This window comes from Chelonia mydas, chromosome 21 (assembly GCF_015237465.2).
Source record: "Chelonia mydas isolate rCheMyd1 chromosome 21, rCheMyd1.pri.v2, whole genome shotgun sequence".
In the NCBI taxonomy this organism is placed as follows: Eukaryota; Metazoa; Chordata; order Testudines; family Cheloniidae; genus Chelonia; species Chelonia mydas.
Genome location: NC_051261.2, coordinates 13,173,969 through 13,199,449, shown reverse-complemented (window position 1 = coordinate 13,199,449; position 25,481 = coordinate 13,173,969). Strand labels below are relative to the sequence as shown.

The window sequence follows — 25,481 nt, the reverse complement described above, 5'->3', positions numbered from 1 at the left end:
ATAGAAACCTCTGCTTAGAGCTGGAGATACGATAGTCTATCCCAGACAAGCCAGCCTCTGGGTTCGGGGATTGATTATGTATAGGCTTGGCAGAATTGGATTTTTCTTTTCTTTTTAAAATCAATTTAACAGATAATGATTGATTTTAAAGCCATTTTTTTCTATTTGTATCTATTTAAACGTTCACAGTTGTCAGAAATTACGAGTGGGTCAGACAATGATGATTTAATAGCAGTAGATGCAGAGATTCAAAAGTTAAGGGTTTAGAACCCTTAGCACACACATTGTCAACGCTCTGTCAAAATCTAGGCACTAAGCAGCCTTAAATCAAACTCAGTGTTCTCAAGCCGCATTTGTCGTCTCTTCCTGTCTGTCAACTTCGATGATTATTGGTGGAAATACTCTGTCCGTTTCTGCCTGTGCAGTGATTTCGACGACTTTAGTGTGTGGTGTTTTTTTGTTTTTTTTTAAACCAACACTTACTGATTTTAAACTGTAATCCACCCTAGCCTAGTTATGTATCATGTGAGCTAAATCTGTCTTGGTCCCCTTCTAGTGGCCAGACCATGGAAGGAGATTTAAATGACACTGTCTGAGTGAATGGGGCTGATTATTTATTATCTAACAGTAACAGCACATGGCCTTACATCCAGAGCTCCTGGGTTCAGTCCCTGCAGATGACCCGTCCAGGGTGATTGTTACAGTGGCAAATATTTTTGGAGACATTTTCCCCTCTTACTATTTTCCCTAGTCTAACCTCTGATCCCTGTGTCACTTCTTTGCTGCCCTAACAGATTCCAAGTTTTTCAAAGCTGAAGGATATTCATTACCGAGCTTGCTACCCCTTCCCAGGTGCTTTAACCTTCCACAACTGCCATCTCAGCGGTTCCCACCCTGTCAAACAGCAGGGGGGATTTTAGAAAAGGAAGATTTTTAGATGTATAATGCATGGTGGCTGATCTTCTTTCCTGCACGAGAGAAGCCAGCGTACCTCCCTCATGGCTTTGGTGCACGTGAGCTAGCTTGTCTTCCCCCAGCAGGGGATATAATGTCCTATCAGAACATAGCCATCCAGGTATCCTTCACGCTCCCGGCACAGAGATCTGTTTATAGGGCCAGATTTCCAACTGCTCAGTGCCCCCAATGGGGCCAAAATTTTCACTTCCCTTTTGGCCTAGTGCTTGGCCAATACTCAAGGCCTTACAGGGTTGGGATCACTACAATGAGAAGTAGTTTCTACCTAACTCGTAGCATCAAGCAAATAGCAGGCAGCTTCCTGCCTCAGAAATCCCCATGCCTGCCACTCCAGCGAGCTCTGTGCCCAAGAAGTTCTGTCTCTCTGCTTCCTCTCAATTACTTCTCCAGGCTTCCTGCCTCCAACACACACAGGCTGCAAAACCAGTCTCCTAGCTCCTGCAGTGGCGGTCAGGGAAACTCAGCCCACACAGCTGAGCTGCAACAGGCCATGTGTCTTGGGCAGTCGCTGCATTGTTCGTAGCTGTCTGCTATAAAACGGGCTTAAGTGCTCCTTCCATTGAGTCACATACCCACTGAGTTTAGAGGTCTATGATTGTCTTTGGATCAAAGACTCTCCTGAGGGCAGCCATTAGCACCTTTCAACATAACAGTTCCCTGAGATCCATCCAGGCAATGGAAAAGCTCAGCAGACCCTTTAATTGCTCTCTGTGTTCCAAAATAAAGCTTTGCTTCTGCATTGATCCCTGTTCAAGATGCAGTCACCCTACGTCTTGGCACCCAGCGGTCTCTGTGCTGTGTCCATGAAGGCCATGAGATATAGCAGGCACATGGCAGACTGCTCCAGCTAATCTGCAAACTGATCTCTGCCACTGCAGTCTTTGAGGCTAAAAGGATTTTTTTTTTTTTAAATGTTGGGAATATAGGTCATCCCTAACCTTAAAAAAGAAACCAAACAAGGAACCAACAAGCCTAAGCTGCAGTCTCTGGTGTCTCAGTGGAGACTTGGTTCAAATAGTGCATATGGAGGGGACTCTAGTCAAAGGAAAGGAGATGTATTTGAGTGAAGGACCTTGTGATTTCACAGAGGGTCTGGTCTGGCCCACATTAATGTACTGTTAACAAGCTGCCCCCAGCATCAAGGAACCTGCGCTTAGAATTTTTATGGTGGTTTAGGTTCACACTGCTGTTCTCAAGAGAAAGCAGCCCTTGATGGGCAGACTCAGGCAACGATCACATGGGATACCTACCGATCTAAGGTACTATCCATTGCCAGCAGTGTCATAGCATCTAGGCACCTCACAATCTGTAAGGTATTTATCCTCACCACACCTCTGGTAGGCAGCCAGGGAAGTGCTTTTATCCATATTGTAGAGTTGGGGGAACAGCAAGATTAGGATCCAGATGTTGAAAAATATTTGGTTCATAGATTCCAGGGCCAGACAGGACCATTGTGATCCTCTAGTCTGGCCTGGGTTATGCAGGAGGTCAGACAACTTCCTTAAAATATTTCCTAGAGCAGATGTTTTAGAAAAACGCCCAATTCTGATTTAAAAGTTGCCAGTGATGGAGACTCTACCACGACCCTTGGTAAATTGTTCCAGTGGCTAACTACTCTCACTGTGAAATATATACACCTTATTTCCAGTCTGAATTTGTCTAGCTTCAACTTCCACCCATTGGATTGTGTTAGACCTTCCTCTGCTAGACTGAAGAGCCCATTATACAATATTTGTTCCCCATGTAGACTGCAATCAAGTCTCCCCTTAACCTTCTCTTTGTTGAACTAAATAGACTGAGCTCTTTGAGTCTGTCTCTACAAGGCAGGTTGTCTAATCCTTTCATCATTCTTGTGGCTCTTCTCTGACCCCTCTCTAATTTATCAACATTCTCCTTGAATTGTGGGCACCAGACCTGGACACAAGATTCCAGCAGCGGTCGCACTAGTGCCAAATATAGAAGGAAAATAATCTCTTTACTCCTACTTCAGATTCCCCTATGAATGCATCCAAGGATTACATTAGCTCTTTTGGCCACATCATAGCACTCGGAGCTCCTGATCCACTGATGATCCACAAAAACGACGAGGAGTCCTTGTGGCACCTTAGAGACTAACAAATTTGTTTGGGCACAAGCTTTCGTGGGCTAGAACCCACTTCATCAGATGCATGGAGTGGAAAATGCAGTAGCAGGTATAAACACACAGCACATGAAAGGATGGGAGTTGCCTTACCAAGTGGGAGGTCAGTCTAACGAGACAATTCAGTTAACAGTAGGATACCAAGGGAGGAAAAATCACGTTTGTAATGGTAATGAGAGTGGCCCATTTCAAACAGTTGACAAGAAGGTGTGACCACGACCCCCAAATCTTTCAGTCACTACTGACCAGGATAGAATCTGCCATCCTGAAAGTAGGGCCTCCAGTCTTTGCTCCTAGATGGACACATTTACATTTAGCCGTATTAAAACACAGATTGTTTGCTTATGCCCAGTTTACCAAGCATTCTAGATCACTACGTATCCGTAACCTGTGATCTTCATTATTTACCACTTTGCCAAGTTTTGTGTCCTCTGCAGACTTCATGGGGGATGGTTTTCTGTTCTCTCTGAGATCACTGATAAAAACGGTAAATAGCGTAGGGCCAAGACTAGATCCCCCCACTAGAAACGCATCTACTCAATAATTCCCCATTTGCAATTGAGGCTATTTAATATGTGCCATGTTAATTTTATATCGTTGTAGTTTTTGTTAATCAAAATGTCGTGCGGTACCAACTCAAATGCCTTCCAGAAGTCTAAGTATAGTACATCAACACTATTGCCTTTATTAAACTTGGTATCTTTTTTGATGAGATTACCAGATAGTTGGACAGGATCTATTTTCCATAAACCCATGTTGACTGGCATTAATTCTATTACTGAATTCCCACTGAAAGTGGGGCCCCTGGAGGGGCCAGGGGTGTGTGTGGGGGGGGGCAGGTAGAGACTTGTATCCTGGGGCAGATCCCAGCCTTGTCACTGGCCCCTCGCTCCCATCTCCTCCAGAAATTAATGGGAGTTAGGCACCTAAATACCTTTAAAAATCTGGGCCTGAGCAATTTGCCTAAGGGAGTGTGTGGCAAAGCAGGGAACTGATCCCATGTATCCGGAGTGCCCTGCTTACTGGGCCTTCCTTCCCCTCCGGAAAGCCGCCTGTGGGCAGGGACATACCATTCATTTCTATAGTTGAACGTTGCCTCTTCGCCCACACAAGTGGGGCCAGCTCTGCTCTCCTCCCAGGATGTGAGTTAACGGGGGGTCATAGTCATTTCCCACTGCAGCTGCCTCTCCTGCAGTGACAACTAGGGCGAAGACAGCCTTTGTGCATTCCTACCCTGCACCCTGGGGAAAGCAAGAATGTAATCGGATGGACCATGATTAATTTGGCAAAGGTGGCTGCTCAGTGGCACTGCACCTGCCGTTCTGCACAGCAGCTGGCGCTAAGGAAGGATCCATGGCCCATTTTCCGTTTTGTCGCACTGACCTATTCTGAGGTCATGTGTTTGTCACCAGTACCCAGCCGGGGGTTGGCTCCTTGGTGACTATTCTGAAGCTGTTTTGAATGCATAGATCTCATTCCGGCCTCTTTCCAATGCATGATTCACGTACATGGTGCATGGGTCAGTCATTGTTGCATTATGTACTTGAGCTGGATCCAAACATCCCTGAGACCCGAAAGCGGAGTTTGCACATGCTCCTTTCTCAGTATTCCGCCTAATCCCCCCCACCCCACCCCCAACACACACACACACACCCCCCTCAGAATGCCATGAATGTCTGGAAAACTTGGATCCCACCTCTGATACATTAAACACTCCCCTGACTTGCTCTTAGAGAGCTAGGGTTGCCAACCCTCCAGGACTGGCCTGGAGTCTCCAGGAATTAAAGATCATGGCATGTGATCCAATCTCCAGGAATACATCCAACCAAAATTGGCAACCCTATTGGGAGCCCAGCCTCCCGGTCCCCGTATTTATTTATTTATTTTTTTTCCCCCTGGGAGTCCAGGCTACCCGTTCGGGTCCTAAGCCCACATCCTCAATGGTATTCAAACTCCTAACTTCATTGAAATCAATGGAAGTTAGGAGCCCAAGTACTTTTCAGGATCTGGGTTTATAGCACTTCCCTCAAGAGTGTGAGTAGTCCCAGTGACTCCAATAGGACACTTACAGGCTTAAAAGTGAGCCTGCATTTGAGCTCTGCTGAATTGGAGCATCAATCTTTCAGTGTTTAAGTACTGAAGAAGGCAGGGTGGTAAAAAGAGACCAATGCAATGAACGCACCCTCCCTATCTGCATGAATATACCATCCTGTGCAGTTCAGATCAGGCAGCGGGAAAAGTGATGGGGTTTCCTTGAATTCTCCTTGGGAGAAATTGTGATCTGGTGTAACTGAAAATCCACTGAGTTTGGATTTACATCGGTGTAAGAGCTCAGGATCTGGCCCATCTGTGGATTATCCCACCATACCCAACTTTCCCATGGCCATAACAATACCCTGTTGAGGAGAGAGAATGCCTCAGTGATCACAGGGCTGGATTCTGATCTTATTTCCACCAGTGTCCATGTGACTCTGCTCACTTCACTGGAGTTACTCTAGCTTGCTTACACCAGCCTAGGTGAGAACAGAATCTGTCCCTAGGCAGCCGGTCCCAACTATGCATGGCGTGTCAGGTGTATTCTGTGGCAATGAGGGGTGTTGAGTGATTTCAGAGTGTGCTGTATTGATGACATAGGCAGGATGATGTTTCTTAAACATCCGGTTAAGGAAATAGACAAGCTTTATGTTATGGTGAAGGCTCTTTTTCTAAAAGAATCGTACTCCCATTATGCCGGTAGTCACTTCGGTCAGTTTATTAGCTGGGATCATATAAGTAGGGGCCTTGATAGCTTTGGTCTCCTGCAGAATCTGTTCCCTTGTTGCTATTGATTATAATCAGGAAATGCAAGTTCTTTTCTCACACCTCACATGGGGGTCCCTGCACCTAACTAGCTAGGTAAGGGCCCCAGGGGATTGCCAGCTATTTACCAGCTCCGGTCAGCCTCAAGTGAACTCAGGGGCAGCTGGGATCTGAACCCACGCAGTGGGATGATGCAGGGAATTGTCAGTAGAAACGTAGCCCTGGGGGAGATGTGCAATCCTGGGGTCCATGCAGGCTCATGGCTGGAATGGTACCCTATCTGGCCCCTGGCATTCTTAGCCAAGGTAAGGGGCCTCATGTGGCCGGCCCTCAGAGAGCACCGCGAGGGGCGGTTGTACTCTGCAGTGTGGGATAGCAAACAGGCTACCTCCCTCTTTCTTCATGGCCAGTTGGGAGTGAGGCCCTGTAATAATATGGGGTCACTGGGTGGAAAAGGTTAAGAACCACTGCGCTTCTGAGTCCCAGCCAGGGTGAGGATCGTCCAGTGTCCAGGGATGCTCAGCTACGGGCTGGGACTCCAAATAACTGCAGAGTGATTGTACTGTACCCAGCCCCAGGGGTGCCCATCCCGGGTGATGTCAGCCCTTCATTTAGCCTGAGCCTTCTCTCTCTGACTCACCCCAACTACCATATGGTCTGTCTGGGCGGCTTCAGTGTTACCCAGGCTTTAGAAAGCTGAATGAATCATCCTTTCAAAGCATCCTGGTTTCTGGACCCACAGGGCACGTGAATCTCATTCTGTCTCTGTTTATCTATTTATTTAAATTCCCCGAGCAGGAAGTGCTGAGAGGAGAGCGCGTACCATGGTGTGTTTAATGCCTGCGTCCTTTCAATGCAGAGAGCTGCAAAGGTGTCCCCTCTTCTAATTATCCCCAAGCTGCGGTCGTCACCTTCTCTTAAAACTTTGGTCGGGCGCTGGCAGGCCGAGAGAACAACAGACACGTTAGTGGGGCCACGTTGGCCTGCTCTCAGCCGCATGGGCAAAGCTCTTTTTGCTGTGAAAGACTCTGAAAATCCTTGTTTTTGCAGGACTGTCGAATCCCCTGTGACTCCCTTGGAAGCTGGGATTTGCTCAGACCATTTGCCGGGTCGAAATGTACCCAGGACGGGCAGGCGAGGGAAGAGGGGGACGAGACCGGATTCCCCCGCCGCGCTGTAACCTTGCTTGTTGTGCATGTGTCGTACGACCATCTGTCTGACGTATACCATGGTCCCTGCCCCGCCCCCACTGACGATGCCATTCACGACTCCCGTGCTGTCCGTCCCGACGCACCCTCTCGCTCCCCTCCACTTGTTGACTGACCCGTTGGCTGGCGTGATTGCTGTAGTAACTTAGACGGCGCCCAGATCTCGCCGCAGACGACCATCGCGGGGCGTCAGCAGCTCATCACGGGCGCCCTGTCGCAGGCACCATCTGTGCTCTCACCGTGTCCATCCGCCGAGCGGTAGCTGTGGACCATTATTTTCAGACTCTGTGACGTTTGCTCCGGCCTCCTCCAATGTACAGATTCCTTCTCTAGAAGAGGCAGCTCCTGGGATTGGTTTGGGACCCATTGGACGATGGCTCCGGAGGTGCATGGGGGTGGGGGGAAGAAGCCCCCAAGAAGTCCAAGTTGCAATACTAGAGTAGCCAATGACTGAGTGCAATAGCAGAGACCAGGTGGACCAGCTGGCCTGATATGGCCAGCTTCTTTCTAATGCTGTTACATATCTCCGTGACCAAGGCAATACTAATCCCATTACCTTATATGCTGTACACATGCCTCTTCCTGTCAAGCAGTACTAGAGTTCTAATAAAGAGATCTGGGAGCTGAAATTTGGCTCTTGTATGTGTCACTGCCTTTCCTTTGCGTGAGCTCACTGAATCCCATTTGGTTATCAGCACCTATAAACTGCAACCAAGACTCTGTATAATCCTGAAGCACCCTAGGCCTGTATCCTACAGTACAGTCCCCTAGGCTCTGTGTCCAGGTCCCTGGACTCTGTGGCAGGGTCACTGGAGTCTGCCTCGGGACACCTGAGTTCCACAGTGCTCTCAGTGCAGCAGACTGGGAATTCCATGGCAGCTTCATTTAAATGATTCCTGTTTTTATGTGTGTGTTTTTAATATGGATTTCCCTACTTGGCAGCCTGAGATTGTAGAAGAAACACACTCTCTTTCTGTAAAGATGATTAGCAGGGAAATAGTTAGCAATGTTGACATTTTAAATGCCATCTTTAGGTTTCAGAGTTAACAACCTCTTGCAAGGAATGGAATCATTCGCACCTCGCTGAGCTGTTGTGTCAGGCTGCCTGCAGATTCAGGAAGACGGCACTATATTGGTTTTATATTAGGTTCATATTTTCAATGGTGGTTTTTATTGTTTTGTTTTTTTTCAGTCGTAAGGCCTAGAAATATAGAATCTGATCCTCAGCTAATGTTAACTGCTGTAGCTCCACTTGAGTCAAAGGAGTTGCACTGATTTGCACTAGGTGAGGATCTAGCCCCTAATGGTTTTAGATGACAGCTTAGGTTCTCCAGCACAGGATGGGGATTGAGCAGCAAATGGCATGGAACGGCAGTGTACATAGTGGCCCTGACTGCACTGCCTAGTTCCAGGTCACTGTCGTAATTAGCTTGTGGGACATTAATTTAAGCTCACAAGAAACACATGTTGGGAATGACTGTGGAGAGAATGTACACAGGCCAGGGCTGATTTTTGTGAATGATGGTGAAATGCGATGATAGGAAACAGAACTAGAGGGTTTGAGCCCCTGGGAATCTATCTCTGGGAAAGGCCTTCCATAACACTGGAAAGAAAGCAGTGCAACTTACTGAGTGATCAGTGGTTTTGTGGCTGATGGCCAAGCATCAGTTAAAGATTAAAACCTTTCTCCGAGACATTTAGAGAACTATATATTTCCCACTCAGATGAGATCAAGCCATTTGCAAGCCAGGTTGGCTGAAAGCTGCACCACCAGCTTCATAATTATATTAAACTCCATGGCCCGGTTCCAAAATTGCTGCTGTTTCGCTCTCCAGAGGATCAATGCTGAGCAAGCGGCTTCATTGTCTGGGTCTGAAAGCCGCTCACAGTCGCTGTGTAAATGGGCCCGAGCACCTCAGTGATGCAGGGCCACAGTGGCACTTACTGATTGGCCGTGCTGCGGGATGAGTCCGTGCCCGGGCTCCATAGCCCAGAGTTTAACTTCTCAAGCCAGGGTGGCCCTCTTGCACCACCCCCAGGGTGGTAGAATAGGGATCAGAAAGGCTGAGCAAGGCAAGCCCTGGTGGAGATGTCCAAGATAGATGAGTATTTGCTGCAAACTATGTAGGCCAATGCAGGGCTGGGCCATGTACAAGCAGGCACTCAGCAAGCAATATGAACAGCTCAGAGACTGCAAGGGCCTTGGCAAGCCTGGAACAGAAGGAAGCAACTGGGGCAATGCTGCAGGCAGAAGGACAACTGACTGCTGCAACAGGAGAAGATTAGGGACCTTCCCCTCCCAGCTGTTCTAGATCTCCTTTAGAGGGCAGTGGTGCTATGTCCCTTATGCAGTTTGGCACCACTAGGGGGCACTGTCACTAGCTCAAAGCCAGGCTGTTACACTCTGCCATCGAAACTTTCCAATAGTCGGTTTGTCGATGAATCTTGCTGAAATTTCGATGAGAAAATGAGATGAAACTTGTGGGGGAAAGTCCTGTTTTTTCTCATTAGAATTCAAAGCTTTTGAGTTAAAAGTTTTTGTCCAAAACCAATTTATTTGGGGGCAAATGTTAACCAGCTCGAATTAACAGCTTGTTAACCCTCTCAGCCCCAGATCTGGGATGCATCCACTCAGGGTTATTTTGAAATGCCCATTTCTAACTAGAGATGGGCCAGAAACGTAACCCCGGGGCTGAACACACCCAAACACTGAGGAAGTTCTGATCCGGGTCAGGAATTTCCCACTGGTTCCTGTCTCTGCCAATAGGCAGATGCAAATCTTTCTCTTCCCCTGTCAGCTGCTGGCTAAGCTGCCCACCCTCTGCCCCTTTCTATGTGGTACAATTGTCCCCAGTAGCCTGTGGCTAAGCTCTGCTGGCTTTTGCTGCTTCCTACAGTTAATCAATTACACAATCATTTGGGGCCTGATCCACCTCCCTTTTGGAATTCAAGGGGTCATGGTAGATCTATCCCTTGTGGCACCTGCAGGGAGAAGGATAGGTAGCAGCAGAAGGCATGGAGCTTGGGGGGAGCGTAAGAAGGCAGATGCTACCCAGGGCTTCTATGCCTCTGCAAAGTGGGCCCCACTCTGGTGCAAGGTAGGAGCTGTATAGCTGGGGAAGCTGGCTTCAGCTGATGTTCCTAAATCCTGCAAGAGTGCGTTATATCTCCTGAACATTTGAGTTGCTCCTGATTGCAGCCATCTCCTTCTGACACCACCCTGTTGCTCCAAAAAATCCTTCTGCCCCTCCTGTTACTGCTGCAGCATGCGTACTGCTCCTATTCTCTCATACGGCCGCTATCGTTAAGGTGCCAATCATCTTATGTTCCCAGCTAGCCACACCATAGAGCTGTGCAAGTGGCAGGCAGACATGCCAGAGCTGGAAGGTAGCAGGAGAATGGCCATTTGTGGAAGGGATGCAGAAAAAACAGGGTTTGGGGGTTTTTTGTTTTTTTTTTTTTTTTTTTTTTTTTTTGCAGCTTCTTGGCCAAAATGGGAAATAATGAGGTCACCTGTGTAGGTTCAGAACCTCACCGTTGTACACGGCGCCCTGCCAGGGTGGGACACCTCTGCATGCACACATGCAGATGCTCAAGAACACAACACATGTACACACAGAGGCAGGCCACCCTTGCGATTGGAAAAGCATTTGGGAAACATGGCTGCTAAAATACGGAGGGGCCCCTAAATGACTGGAATAGCCCTGCAGAAAGTAGCCCAGCAGACATGTACGCAGATGTTCAGGGTGAGAGACAGACCAAACCACTCAGCGTTAAACAGTGAAGAGGTGAGGGGGGGCAGCCCCAGCTAGAGGAGACCAAATGGTTTGATTGCCTCAGTAAAACGGCACGTCCTGAAAAGGGGAGCGGAGCTGCAGAGAGGCAGCACAGCTGAGGAGAGAGATTGAGTCAGAAGAAAGGGACTAAAGGAATGTGCCAGAGAGCAGCTGGTAACGTAGCTGGGAGAGAGAAAGAAAATAGGATTTCCAGGTTTCTTCTTTTCCTTTTCTTCCCCTCGTCTCTTTTCTGTCTGTGGTTTCACACTTCCATAAAAGTAAACCTGCTGAAGGGAAAGCACCACTCTTGCCTCTCCTTTTCGCTTCCTGTTACAAGCGCTGTCATCTCAATGGCTGGGAGTTAGGCACCCAACTTTGGTTTTGGGTGCCTAATACCCTTTGGACTGTTCTCCAACACTGAGACTGGATGGGAGCGGAGATTTGAATTGCCATAGAGCAGAGGTGGGCAAACTACGGCCCGTGGGCTGCGTCCAGCCCACAGGACTGTCCTGCCCGGCCCTTGAGCTCCTGGCCAGGGAAGGTAGCCCCCAGCCCCTCCCCTACTATCCCCCCTCCCCTGCAGCCTCAGCTCGCCATGCCACCAGCGCTCTGGGCAGCGGGGCTGCCAGTCCTGCTGCTCTGAGCAGCATGGTAAGGGGTGGGGGAAGGGGTTGGATAAGGGGCAGGGGGTCCCAGGGGGCAGTCAGGAGACAGGGAGCAGGGGGTGGTTGGATAGGCATGGGAGTCCCGGGGGGCCGGTTAGGGGGCTGGGGTGTGCATAGGGAGCAGGGTGGGGTCCTGGCGGGGGGGCAGTCAGGGGACAAGGAGCAGGGGGGGGTTGGATGGGTCGGGGGTTCTGAGGGGGGCAGTGAGGGGGCGGATAGGGGGCGGGGGCTGTTTGAGGAGGCACAGCCTTCCCTACCCGGCCCTCCATACAGTTTGGGCACCCCAATGTGGCCCTCAGACCAAAAAGTTTGCCCACCCCTGCCATAGAGCCTTTAAGATGTGCTCATCTCAGGTTCCTGCCGCAGACAGGGCCGTGGCTGCTGTACCAAATGGCTTCTTTGGTTCCAGGAGTCAAAGCCAGATGAAGCTGGAGCAGTCTTTCCAGCGGCTGCTCCCAGGGAGTTGTGTATGCAGCAGTTGCGGTCGCAGACTCCAGGTAAGGTACCTGCTGAAGTTCAAACAGCAGAAGATGCCACAAATGGAAACTGGCTGGCGCTTCTACCCTGGGCCCTTGCTGCAACCCAGTAAAATCCTCCAGAACAGCTGCGCTCCCTGCACTCGGGCTAAGCAGAGGAGTATGGACCGGAGAGGTGCAGTGGAGTTAGCGGCGGGATCCCTGCCCGGTAAGACGACTTGGTCCTGAGACAGAAGTGTGGATCTCCGATCTCAGTAAGCAGGGAATCTAGTGGATGTGGCCTCTGCTTTCCCCTGAGGCTTTCTACATGCTTATCCAACTGGGAGCAAACAAACCCCTCTGAAGCGATTAGCAGTGTCTGTGCCTTAACGATGAAGGGCTATGATTCTGGGGTAGAATAATCCCCCACAGCCCGTGAGAGAACAAGGCCTGGTTGAGGCAGGTGTCTGGGTTAGTGTTAAGAAAGGAGGAAGCCCTCACAGCCTCCTGGAGGGGCAAGACCAACCTTTCCTGGGGCGTTAGGTGCCCAAATCCTATTGAAACTCAATGGAAGTTGGGTGCCTAATTCCCATCAGCTACTTTTAAAAATCCCAGCCCCCATGGCTACAAATATCTTCATCTCAGATGTCATAGAATCATAGAATATCAGGGTTGGAAGGGACCTCAGGAGGTCATCTAGTCCAACCCCCTGCTCAAAGCAGGACTAATCCCCCATAGTTGTCCCAGATTCCTAAATGGCTCTCTCAGGGATTGAACTGACAACCCTGGGTTTAGCAGACCAGTGCTCAAACCACTGAGCTATCCCTCGTCTACTTAGAGATGATAACACCTCTCTCTTATCATCTTAGATCTCAAAGCACTTTGCAAAGGAGGGTTGGTATCAACACCACCACTTGATGGATGGGGAAACTGAGGCACGGGGGGAGAAAGTGACTGGTTCCAAAGTCAACCAACAGAATCGAGCCCAGCGCTCCTGAGTGCTCTATTCACTAGGCTATACTGCCTGCCCTTATAATAATTGGCACGTCCCTAGCACCTTCTGCCTGCAGAGATCAAAGTGCGTTAGAAAGGGAGGGTCACCTATCATTGTCTCCAGTTTAAATATGGGGACTCTCAGTCACAGAGGGATGTAGGGCCAAAACCTCTGTGGGGTGTAAATCAGAAGCCATGGGCGCAACAGCCATTTGCACCAGCTGAGGACTGGAGCCCAGTCAGAGCTGCGCAAATACGGGGGTAACTCCACTGAGGTGAGTGGAGTTGCCCCCGAGTGGCAGATGTGGAACCAGCGTGAGACTGGGCCCTCCTCCCCCCTGGTGCAGGTCACACAGTGAGTCACAATTGAGCAGAGAACCCAGTCCCCCCCCCGCCCGCCCCCCACAGCCTCCACCCCAGTCTATGGTCCCCTTCTCCAACTGCGACATCGCTCGACCCGGTGCCTTCATGCTGTGGGGGGGATAGAGCCGTACAGCTGCATTGGTGATTCAGTGGTAGAATTCTCACCCACCATGCTGACGGCCTGGGTTCAATTCCCGGCCAATGCCAAGCTGTAGCTTTGGGGGGAGGGATAGCTCAGTGGTTGGAGCATTGGCCTGCTAAACCCAGCGTTGGGAGTTCAATCCTTGAGGGGGCCATTTAGGGATCTGGGGCAAAAATTGGGGATTGGTCCTGCTTTGAGCAGGGGGTTGGACTAGATGACCTCCTGAGGTCCCTTCCATCCCGATCTTCTATGATTCTACACAACAAACCCGCTGCTTATCAGCATGCGCCGCTTGAGCTGATGATGGCACCTGCGGTGTGAACACGGCAGGCCAGCGGGGCACCAGAGGAAAGAACAAGTCAGAGCGCAGAGGGAGCGGAGATGAGGGACGCCGGCGGGCGCGAGAGAATCCCTCTCCCGCTGCTGCACTGGGGAGCTGCTGTTTACTAACAAGACTCCGAGAGGCCTTGCGTGGGTCCCGCCAAGAGTTGTGTTAATCCCGAAGTAGCTGTTTAAAGCCAGTTGCTATAGAGCGGCAGCTACAGCGAGTCTGAAACACTCAGGAGGCAGGATCCCCTCCCTGGGGGGATTTAACCCTTTCTGAGCTGCCCCAGAGGGACAGAGAGTTGAGTGCTCTGGCTGCAGTGCCAGTGCTGAAGATGGGTTATTTAACTAAGCCCAAAGGGGGATTCCTGGCAAATAAAATAAATAAGCCATGCTGGGGTAAGAATGGCTTGTAAATTACGCACACGTTCCCTTTGGGAAGGATGCAACTGGCTATCTGCTCTCCTTGGTAATAATGATCACAATCGTTTGCATTTCTCTTGAGCCTTACACCCACGGGTGTCAAGGCACTTTGTAAATATTAATTAACCAGTCCTCACCAGAACCCCTGGGAGGCTGGACATGGTGCCCATTTTACAGAAGGGGAAGCAGAGGGACAGAGAGGTTAAGGACCAGATTTTCAAAGGAAGGCGGCCTGCATGGTGGGTGCTGAGCTTGTCTGAAAATCTGACCAGCAGTATCACAGTGGGAGCTGCTGGGTGCGGAGCTACTTTGAAAATCTCAGTGCAAGCGGGAGCGCTGGCAAATCTGACCCTGAGCTCTTGTGAAAATCTGGGCCCGGGTGACTTCCCGTAAACGGCATGATGAGGCAGTAACAGAGCTAGGAATTGAAACCAGGAGTCCTGCCTCCCCGTGCCCCTCTCTAACTATCAGACCACACTCCCTTCTGCAGAAGGAAGAGAACCCAGGCATCCTGGCTCCCCGTTTGAAGCAGTGATGCTGAATGGTGCATTTCCTGTTTAGTTTCGTTGGGTTTTGCTTACCATGTTAACATTCCTTTGGGGGATAATCAGGGCGAATTTAATCATAATTCCTAATATTTGAATACGGGGGAATTAAAATACCACGGTGGAGAAAGGACACAGAGAACAGAAGACACTATTGTTCAGCGGCAACCTGATCAACCTCCAGCTCATCAAGGGGTTTTTGTAAGGGAATCTGCTGTTTATTTAAGGGCGTGTGTGTGTTTTCTCTAGACTCCCATTCTTGACAGCAAGCCCTTGGAATAAGTCTCTTTTGGCAAGACTTTTGCTGTTGGACTGTATTACTCGGCTCAACAGTGCCCCTGTGTATAAAGCCATCACAGGCAATAAGAGAGAGGAGGGAATGGGGAATGAGTCTGCAACATACTCATGAGCCCTGTTTCCTCCCCAAAAACAGAGACAACCCCCCCACCCCGCCCACCCCCCCCACCAGATTGGATTTATAGCCCCCAAAGCACTTTGTATCTTATTTCCAAGAGCAGGACAGAGAGAAAGCAAAGGGAGAGAAAATACAAGGGGAATGACAGGAAAAAGTGAAAGGCAGTCAGCCGGCGAGGGGAGAAAAAAGGCAGAATGAGACAGACCGTGAGAGGACAGAGCAGAGACAGAAAGAGAAAATGGCATGAAGGCACAAATCCAAAAATAGGCACTGGGCACCACATGCCTGAAGGTGAGCCTGTGATGAGCTGGAGAATGTAATAAAAAGGACTTAATAAGCTAAAAAACAATATTGTAAAATGGGGGGGTCGGGGGGGGGGGCTGCTCTGAGGTGTCCTGTGCTGCTGAGCCAAACAGTTGATTGCATTACTTTTAATCTAGGAAAGTAGCCCCAAGTGTCTGATGAGGCAGGAACAAAACCCAGCAGGGGTGTCAGCATCTGGGCTGCCTCCCATCTGTCAATATCGTTCAGGGAAAGAGATGCCCAAGACTAAATGCATCATTATGGTGGCAATTGCACTGGAGAAGGCTAGAGAAGGGCTGTCTCTTCCAGGCTTCGTTGGCAGACTATGCAGACCGGCACTAGCCTATATAACTGCCATATTGCACTGCAAACCCACCTTTCATTTGTTGTCACCCTTATGCATCGTTCAGCACTGCAGTGAAAAGCGCATAAAGCCAGACTGTGGAAACATCCAGTGAAAAATAAATTGTATATATATTTAACCCTGGAGAAGGGCTCCTCCCACACATTTCAGATCTAGCTCTGGACGTCCACTTCCCTGAGTTTCACTCTGATGCTCTCATACCAGCATACATCAAATGATCGGCTCTAAATTAGCTGTTACCACTCAAGAAAGAGATCTTGGAGTCATTGTGGAGAGTTCTCTGAAAACATCCACTCAATGTGCAGCGGCCGTCAAAAAAGAGAACAGAATGCTGGGAATAATTAAGAAAGGGCTAGATAATAGGACAGAAAAGATCATGTTGCCTCTATGTAAATCCACGGTACGCCCACATCTTGAATACTGCGTGCAGATGTGGTCACCCCATCTCAAAAAAGATATATTGGAATTGGAAAAGGTTCAGAAAAGGGCAACAAAAATGATTAGGGGTATGGAACGGCTTCCATATGAGGAGAGATTAATAAGACTGGGACTTTTCAGCTTGGAAAAGAGATGGCTAAGGGGAAATATGATTGGGGTCTATAAAATCATGCCTGGTGTGGAGAAAGTAGATAAGGAAGTGTTGTTTACTCCTTCTCATAACACAAGAACCAGGAGTCACCAAATAAAATTAATAGGCTGCAGGTTTAAAACAAACAAAAGGAAGTATTTCTTTACACAATGCACAGTCAACTTGTGGAACTCCTTGCCAGAGGATGTTGCGAAGGCCAAGACCATAACAGGGTTCAAAAAAGAACTAGATAAGTTCATGGAGGATAGGTCCATCAATGGCTATTAGCCAGGATGGGCAGGTATGGTGTCCCTAGCCTCTGTTTGCCAGAAGCTGGGAATGAGCGACGGGATGGATCACTTGATGATTCCCTGTTCTGTTCATTCCCTCTGGAGCACCTGGCACTGGCCACCGTTGGAAGATAGGATGCGGGGCTAGATAGACCTTTGGTCTGACTCAGTAGGGCCATTCTTATTTTCTTATGTTCATAGATCAGAGCTATTGTTGCAACCAATCCCAATTTTGTAGAGGAAAGGAAGATGTTAAGGCTGTCTAGTACTTAAATTGGGGGACTGGGAGTCAGGAGGTCTGGGTTTTCTGCAGCTGGCGTGCTCTGTGCCCGTGGGCAAGACTTCACTCTGTGCCTCAGTTTGTCCATGTGTCAAATGAAGATAATTATATTTACCCACCTCTATGAAGTGTGTTGAACTTCTTGCCTGGCACATGCTAGTTCAATGCAGGGGGCTATTAGTGTTTAGCACTGTAAAATCAAAGCAGCGAGACTGAGATTGCGAGCTAGCCAGGGCCACGACTGGCTTTTTGTCACATGGCTGTACAGCGCCTAGCACAATGAGGCATGACTACAAAGGGAATAAATGATAATTAGCGAGATCACAACGTTACTCTCCAGGCTGGGGCTAAAGAGGAATCCTAACCTTCCTGAAAACGCTGATGGATGCTGTGAGATAGAAACACTGAAACCCTTTGGGCCAAATTCCGCCCCTGATATGCAGCCCCTGCTGGTTGCCATAGGAGTCAGTGATGCACTTGCGAGCAGAATTTTGGCTCTTCCCTGGTTCCTTTGAAGACAGGAGCAGCATGGAGCTGAGGCGTGGCCTGACTCCTGACCAACAGGCAGTCGACCTGTCACGGTAGCCGTGTTGCCTTTGGCAGGTAGAATAAATAGTTTCCTGCCCTTTGCCGGAGCTGTTCTTGTGTGGGAGGGTCAAACGAACCCCAGGCTCCTGATTCTCCCCACTGCAACTAACATGCTCAGCTGCCAACCTTCCTTCAAAGGCGCCTGACGCACCGGTCGCTTCGGATTCCGCTGCTAACTGGTCAAACGAAAGGCAAGTGGCCGGGGCCTGTAACAAGCTGTTCCCTGCCCACCCTGGGGGACAGAGATCTGCCGGCAGCCCCTGTTTTAACTTGGCTCTTGCTCAAGTCCTGCCGTTGAAAGGGCTGACTGAAGCAGCCCTCTTTCATGTTAGGGATTCGAGGCAGAGAGAGAGGGAGCCCGACAGCGCAGACTTCCCCGACGGGGAGGAGCCGATCAAATATTTGCGGGATGAAAGCGATGGTATATATCATACTGAGCCCTTTGACTTATGCTGGGCAGCCAGAGCAGGGGAGGTCTCCTGATAATGGCCCTTTGTCTATCTCTTACTGTGGCGGGGCAATCACCAGGATTGGAAGGGGTTAAAAACAGCCCTGGGAAAGGGCTGCCCCAGGGAGCCAATCATGAGCATGCTTGAGGCAGCCAATCAGGGCCTGGCTGGGCCAGTATAAGAAGGGCTCCTGAGGCAAAGGTGGTGAGTCTCATTCCAGCCTTGGAGTGGGAAGGGCTTAGTCACCACGACCACGACCACCACCTGGGGAGCTCCAGCCTGGCAACTCCCCAGGGTGAGGCCTTGTTAAGGCCTAAGGAGGTACTGGGGCTGCAGAGGTGTAGCCTGGGGATAGGCAGAGGCAGCTGGTCCAACCCCCTTACCAGTGATAAGTGGCCATTACAGACTTTAGTCTGCCCCAGAGAAAGGGGGCTAGATGATGACTGGCAGTAGCCACTGCAGCAAGGTGGGCATAGGGGGAGGGAAGACCTAGAGTGTGGGGACTGCTGTGAGGCTGCGCCCCAAGGTAAGGGGCACTGGGGTCCGGGAGGGACACAGGGCCTGTGGCAGGTGAGACACCGGCCAGCAGGAAGCGCTCTGAGGCTGGAAAGAGCTAATTCCCGGACTGACCAGCAGGAGGTGTTGTGGCGGTGAGTGCTCGGTCTGCTACACTTACAACAGTGCTCACTTACACAGAATAGTAGAGTATGACAGTAGCCCAAGAGGGCTCCATTGTGCTAGGTGCTGTACATACACATAGTGAGAGCCAGTCGCTGCCCTAAAGAACTTACCATCTAGCAACATCCCTTGTCAGGAAGCAGGGCCTGTGGCAGACCCAGTCTCTGGGCAGCCTAACAAGCACAGCTGGCCTGTATTGGCAGCCTGATTGGTTACCCCACCTCATCGTTTGAAGAGTCTGCAGAGCCACTCATAAACTCTGCAGCAGCAGCAGTTCACTAGCTGCTCAAAGCATTCCCCTATGGCTCTGACAGCTCCTGTTCCAGCCTTGCCTCACTCCAGGTAAGCCGATCCAGCCCCTTGGCTCTGTTTCCTGACGTGTCATTTCAGCTCTGACCCTTGGCTCTGATGTCTGGCCGCTGACTCCGACTCTGGCCTGGGTGCCTGTTCCAGACTCCCGATTCCAGCTCTAACCACTAGACATGCCTGCCCACGTCTTGGTTGCTGACACTGCTGTGCTGTACAGGAATAGGACAGTATCCCTTTAAGTAGCTTGTGAGCCCTCTAGTGCTGCTCACTGTCTTCAGTGTTTTAGAAGCTGCCAGACGCCAGCCAGCCAGCACAGCAGTGTATGTGCATAGCTAGGCTTGGCATGTTGGGTACCTTTGGTAAATGTGGTTATTTGAGATCTGACTGTGCCCACGTGGGGTTTTTCAGATTAGTTTGGCTGTGTAAATAAATATGTCTGCATTAGAGGCTGATCGGTAAAGGCTAGTCTGGGGTGAACAAACCTTTGGGGAGTGCCCAGACATTTGTGGTTTAACTCAATGAACCTGGTAAGTAACTCAAGGTAAAAACAAACTCTAGGCCTGGTCTACGCTAGAAAGTTTTCCCAGCATAATTATGTTGGAACTGGTTGACACTATACCATCAAAAGAACTCTGGCTGGTATAAGCTGCATCTCCACTTTGGGGGGGGCTTGCCACTCTAGCTATAGCAATAAACCCTTGTGTAGACAAGGCTCTAATGTAGACATATCCAAAGGGGTTGACCACAAATAGGTAGCTAAACATCACTGAGGCTTGGTCTGCACCTGAAAGATTTTTCTGCTATAACTATTTTGGATAGGAGTGTGATTTATTTATTTTAAACTGAAATAGTTATACTGATAAAAACCTAGTGTAGATACACCTTTGCTGGTATAAAGGTGCTTTATACTACCCTAGTTTATTCCCCTTCCTGTATGGGACTAACTATACTAGTGTAAGGACCTTTATCCCTATATAACTGCATCTATACTAGGGAAATTGTAAGACTTTAACCTTACTGGTGTAGTTAGAGGTACAACTTACTAGTGGAGACAAGGCCTTAGTGCTAAGTGGTGTTTAAAAAATGCTAGTGGATATGTTTGAAAACACCATTCCTTCTCCAAGGCTAGATGAGACTCAAGTGCCCAGCCCAGTGGGATATCTAGAGTCTACTCTGAAACCTATAATAATCAGCATCATCCGAAAATAACAATGGAGCAGGCATAATACCATGTGACTTAGGTGCCCAATTACTCTGCATGAATACTCTACAGTGACCAATTGCAGCGACCAACCCAAAAACGAGTTCTGGAACAGTTTGATGAATAACAAATACATTCGGGACAAGTTAGCTGCCTGCAAAAGGGTCTTAGACTGGGATTTTGTCCCCAATAACAGCCACCTGTGGCTGGCCACCAGTTCATACAGCAGGTGTAACCTATTTACAGTGCTTTGAATTGTGACTTGTCCCTAAGGTGACCAGATGTCCCGATTTTATAGGGACAGTCCCGATATTTGGGGCTTTTTCTTATATGGGCACCTATTACCCCCCACACTCTGTCCTGATTTTTCATACTTGCCCTCTGGTCACCCTACTTGTCCCAGTGCAGATTATCCCAGCTCCATCCGTGCGACTAGTGACTTTGCCTTCTCTGTACTGAGGCTTCCTCCGGTGCAACAACACCAGCTGCTGAAATCAGGGCAAATTCCCAGTGTAGATGAGGCCTGGTTTGCTAGCAAATATGCTTAATCGAGAAGAACTCAGCCAGCCCCTAAATGCCAAAGCCTTCTGCCATCAATATTTACCACCCCCATCGCAGATCCATCTTGTCTTCCCCGACCTCTTGGCAGTTTAATTCGGCAGCAGTCTACAGCTTTCCTGGCTGTGCCTTCTCTGCATGTCCATTTCTGCTCTGACACTTCAGACTTTTACTTTAATGGGGCCTGGATTGAGATTTTTGGCAGAGGAGTCAAGAGGACAGATCGTTGATTATGTCCAGTTCCCGGTAATTTAATGTGATGCAAGCTAGTAAATAAATCAGACCCCGAATGGCTTCTCTTTACAGGTAAGGAGTGGAATTTTCAACCTATTTTTGGCTGGAGAGAGAGAGCCTCATACAGGTTTATTTTACTTTCCTCCTTATATGGAATTGATGGAAAAAATTGCCTTAATCTTCTTGTCATCAGGATGAAGCTGTTCAAAGAACAGACAAAAATGACTTAAAATGTCCTTTTCCCTTTGTGACACCCAATATTCACCGCTGTCGTAATTAGGATATGTTTTGTGAAAAGTATGCCTTGTGAGGTATCATTCTAAAAGTCTTGATCTGCTAGACGGTAATATCTCGTTGGATTGTGTGCGTTATCGTTGTACGTGAAGTTATGAAGTCTGGCTAGGTATGTGTTACTGAAACACTTTGTGAGGTTGAAAACACCCACAAGCAGCCTTTCAGGTACAACAGTAAAAAGGCCAAACTATGTTCATGGCTCATTGAGGAAAAGCACACAAGCACCAGGGTTACCCCAGGAACTGTGTGCAATAGAAACCTCTCAGAGATAGCACTCACAATGGGAACTGTTTGACCCAGGTCACAGCAAAAGAGCTTTCCCGCAAGTGAGAAGAAGATATTAAAGGGGGGGAAATGACATCATGATGGTACCTCACTCTCCCTACAACAACATACCTGGAAACACTTGAGGAAGAAAGACTGAACGGGGGGCAAGTGATGGTCCCAGGCTAAGGGATTGCTAGCCTGTGTATGAAAACCTGGGAAAGCCAAGGCAGCTTGTGCCTTAAGAATCTGCCATCCTGTTTATCACTTGGGGTGAGAGTTTGCTAATTCACATCCTACTTATCTAGTGCATTAAGCTCAGTTTGCGGTTTTGTTTATTTACTAGGTAATCTGTTCTGATCTGTTTCCTATCACTTATAATGACTTAAAATTTATCCTTTTTTAGTTAATAAACTTATTTTATGTCTTAATCCAAACCAGTGTGTTTGACTAAGGTGTCTAGGGAAAATCTCAGCTTGCTTACCACAAGTGTGCATGGTCCTCTTCACATTCAGGGAGAGGCAGAGTGGGTATTAAACCCATATACTGGCCAGATTTGACCAGGGCAAGACGGTACTGCTCTGGGGTCCTAGGCTGGTGAGTAGAGAGCCCGCATGTGACGGCAGTGGAGTGTATCCCTACCCGTGTGTATGCAGGTAGAAGTGCAAGCTTGAAGGGCTTTGCAACTTGTCACAGTAGCACAGTGTGAGAGGAAGCCCAGGCTGGTGGGTCAGAGGGCTCAGTGGTACCCCAGTTCCAGTTGGCACCCCAGGGGAACCCATCAGACCTTTCCTAATTTCTCTGATTCTATGAAACAGAAAATGACCAACCAGCTGTGATGATAAGGTGGCTAAGAGCAATGGGAGGGGAAAGGTAGAGAACTTTTTTTGAGGAGAGGGGGAACAATAGACCCTTCAAATGAGGATCTTTTAACAATGGGGATAAAAGCCCTGCCTGAAAACAGAGGTATGTGAGCCTCAATCCAATAAAGATTGTGAGGTGCTCAGATATGGTGCTAATGGGGGGCCTTATCAGTGCCCAAGTCAAGACAATTGATAAACAATGCGTTCACCATGCACCCCACACCTTTGCTAGTTTCTTCTTCTAGCTACAGGAATGCTCCTGGGAGGCTTCATTAATGCCACTACATAAGAACGGCCATACTGGGTCAGACCAAAGGTCCATCTAGCCCAGTATCCTGTCTTCCCACAGTGGCCAGTGCCAGGTGCCCCAGAGGGAATGAACAGAACAGGTAATCATCAAGTGATCCATCCCCTGTTGTCTACTCTCAGCTTCTGGCAAACAGAGGCTAGGGACACCATCCCTGCCCATCATGGCTAATAGCCACTGATGGACCTATTCTCCATGAATTTATATAGTTCTTTTTTGAACCCTGTTATAGTTTTGGCCTTTACAACATGCTCTGGCAAAGGGTTTCACAGGTTGACTGTGCGTTGTGTGAAGAAATACTTCCTTTTGTTTGTTTTAAATCTGTCGCCTATTCATTTCATTGGGTCATCAATGGTTCTTGTGTGATGAGAAGGAGTAAATAACACTACTTTATTTACTTTCTCTACACCCGTCATGATTTTATAGACCTCTATCATATCCCCCCTTAGTCATCTCTTTTCCAAGCTGAATAGTCCCAGTCTTATTAATCTCTCCTCATATGGAAGCTGTTCCATACCCTCTAATGATTTTTGTTGCCCTTTTCTGTACCTTTTCCAATTCCAATATAGCTTCTTTAACTCTCCAGTTGAAGGAGAACACATGATTATTTCACAGAAGCCACCACAAACCCTTCAAAGGGGAACGATTTTTTTGGCCCTGCATCTGAGCTGCTGAACAAGCTATGGATTTCAGAGTAGCAGCCGTGTTAGTCTGTATTCGCAAAAAGAACAGGAGGACTTGTGGCACCTTAGAGACTAACCAATTTATTTGAGCATAAGCTTTCGTGAGCTACAGCTCACTTCGTTGGATGCATTCAGTGGAAAATACAGTGAGGAGATTTATATACACACAGAACATGAAACAATGGGTGTTTATCATGCACACTGTAAGGAGAGTGATCACTTAAGATGAGCTAATACCAGCAGAAGAGCGAGGGGGGGGGGGGAGTGAAGAAAACCTTTTGTAGTGATAATCAAGGTGGGCCATTTCCAGCAGTTAACAAGAACGTCTGAGGAACAGTGGGGGTGGGGGGGGGGATAGTTTTACTTTGTGTAATGACTCAACCACTCCCAGTCTCTATTCAAGCCAAAGTTAATTGTATCCAATTTGCAAATGAATTCCAATTCAGCAGTCTCTCGTTGGAGTCTGTTTTTGAAGTCTTTTTGTTGAAGAATTGCCACTTTTAGGTCAGAAATCGAGCTATGAAAGTCCCCAGTTCCCATCACCAGCCCCGTGAGCCATCCAGGCCCTGCCTCTCCTAGATTTAAAGTGTCATTCTCCTAATGGACCTTCTCCTCAAGAAGCAGAGGTGCGTCAATCGGATTGGTGCATTACCCTAGTCAATGGTGTGCGACAACATAGCCCAGCAGGTGTCCAGCAATCCTAGAAGAACTGGAATTACTAATATTTCTCTGGCGTGGCACCTCATGTTGGAGGGAATTCTGACACCCGGCTATCTCTGTAAGAACCCAAACCAGTGAGGTGCAGAGTGCCTTTTTTTGTCACAGGGTCACTGGCCCTTTCTGGTGATATGGGACCAGCAGTGCCTGTGCCATAATTAGCAGCCACTTAGCCTAAGCGGCAGGACTAATTGGAGTCAGATGACAGCCTGATCAACACCTGGGCCTCAACAAGGGCAGAGAGTTCAGTTTGAGGGGAGAAATGATAAGGAGTAACTTGGGCTCCTGGGGAAGGCCCTGAAGCAGATCTGGAGGATTTCAGGGAAGCAGGCTGACCATCAGGACTCTATCCCAAAGCAAGGAGAACTGAAAGGTAGGCCAGAAAGGGCTGGGAACTGAGCTCCAAGGGTGGGCTGAAGAAGGAGCCCAAGTAGGGTGTTTGGACTTTTGTTACCTGGAAGAGGTTAAGTTCTAGTTGGTGCCTTGGCCAGAGGGTTAAATCACATCACCAACCCAACCTGGGTGGGGAAGGCTGAGGGGGCCCACCTCAGAGGAGGAAAGTGAGGCAGGGGAGTGCCTGCAGCATCATGCTCAACCAGCACGGAGCACTGTGGTGCAGGCATGTCTGTGACAACTTCCTAAGAGGTGCAGAGTTGAAATCCGTGCAAGTTGAGGGCACTCTAAATCCTTGTGACGATCCTCCACTGGAGATTGGGGAGAAGGGGGAGGTCACTGGGTCTTCAAGTGCTTCCATTCTGCAGGGGTTGTGTAGAGAGCAAAGCCAGTACAGTGGACTGGTCCCAGCTCCAGGCACTGCGGGTATGTCTACACTGCCCACTAAGCCAGGCTCTGACTCAGGTTTGAACCTGAGCCCTGCTTCCATCCATACACAAATCAGTCTGACTTGGGTCAGCCAGCACTCAGGCACTGTGTGCATCGACTCTGCTGTGGGGGGGTGTCAGAGCCCAAGTCCAGCTGTCACACAGGTCCAAGCCCTGTCATTCTGCAGAGTGGACGCAGCTCAAACCGCAGACCCGAGTCAGAAGGTCGGCACAGTGCAGTGTGGATGCATTCACGTGGCTGTGAGACCTCAGGCCCAGCAATTGTAAACCCTGGTTTACAATGCAGTGCGAGGCTTGGCAACACTGAGTCCCCAAGACCCGAGCTTACAATGCAGCGTAGACATAACCTGTGGACCCCCAGTCCAACACTCGGAACACAACGAGAAGCCCACCACCGTAGCGGTAGGGAAGAGGTGTGATACGAATTTTACGTTTCCTCAACCGTTCTGCCAGCTTCCTAATTTTA

The 25,481-nt window shown here is 49.0% G+C and overlaps 1 protein-coding gene across 1 annotated transcript in view; it reads left to right on the top strand.

Moving 5' to 3' along the window:
- KCNC4 (potassium voltage-gated channel subfamily C member 4) overlaps positions 1–7,751 on the top strand; it is a 56,734-nt gene extending 48,983 nt beyond the window's left edge. Inside the window, exon 5 of the mRNA XM_037885248.2 lies at positions 6,965–7,751. Coding sequence (XP_037741176.1) covers positions 6,965–6,984 — 20 coding nt within the window. The 3' untranslated portion in view covers positions 6,985–7,751. The remainder of the gene's footprint in view (positions 1–6,964) is intronic.
- The last annotated feature ends 17,730 nt before the right edge of the window (positions 7,752–25,481 follow it).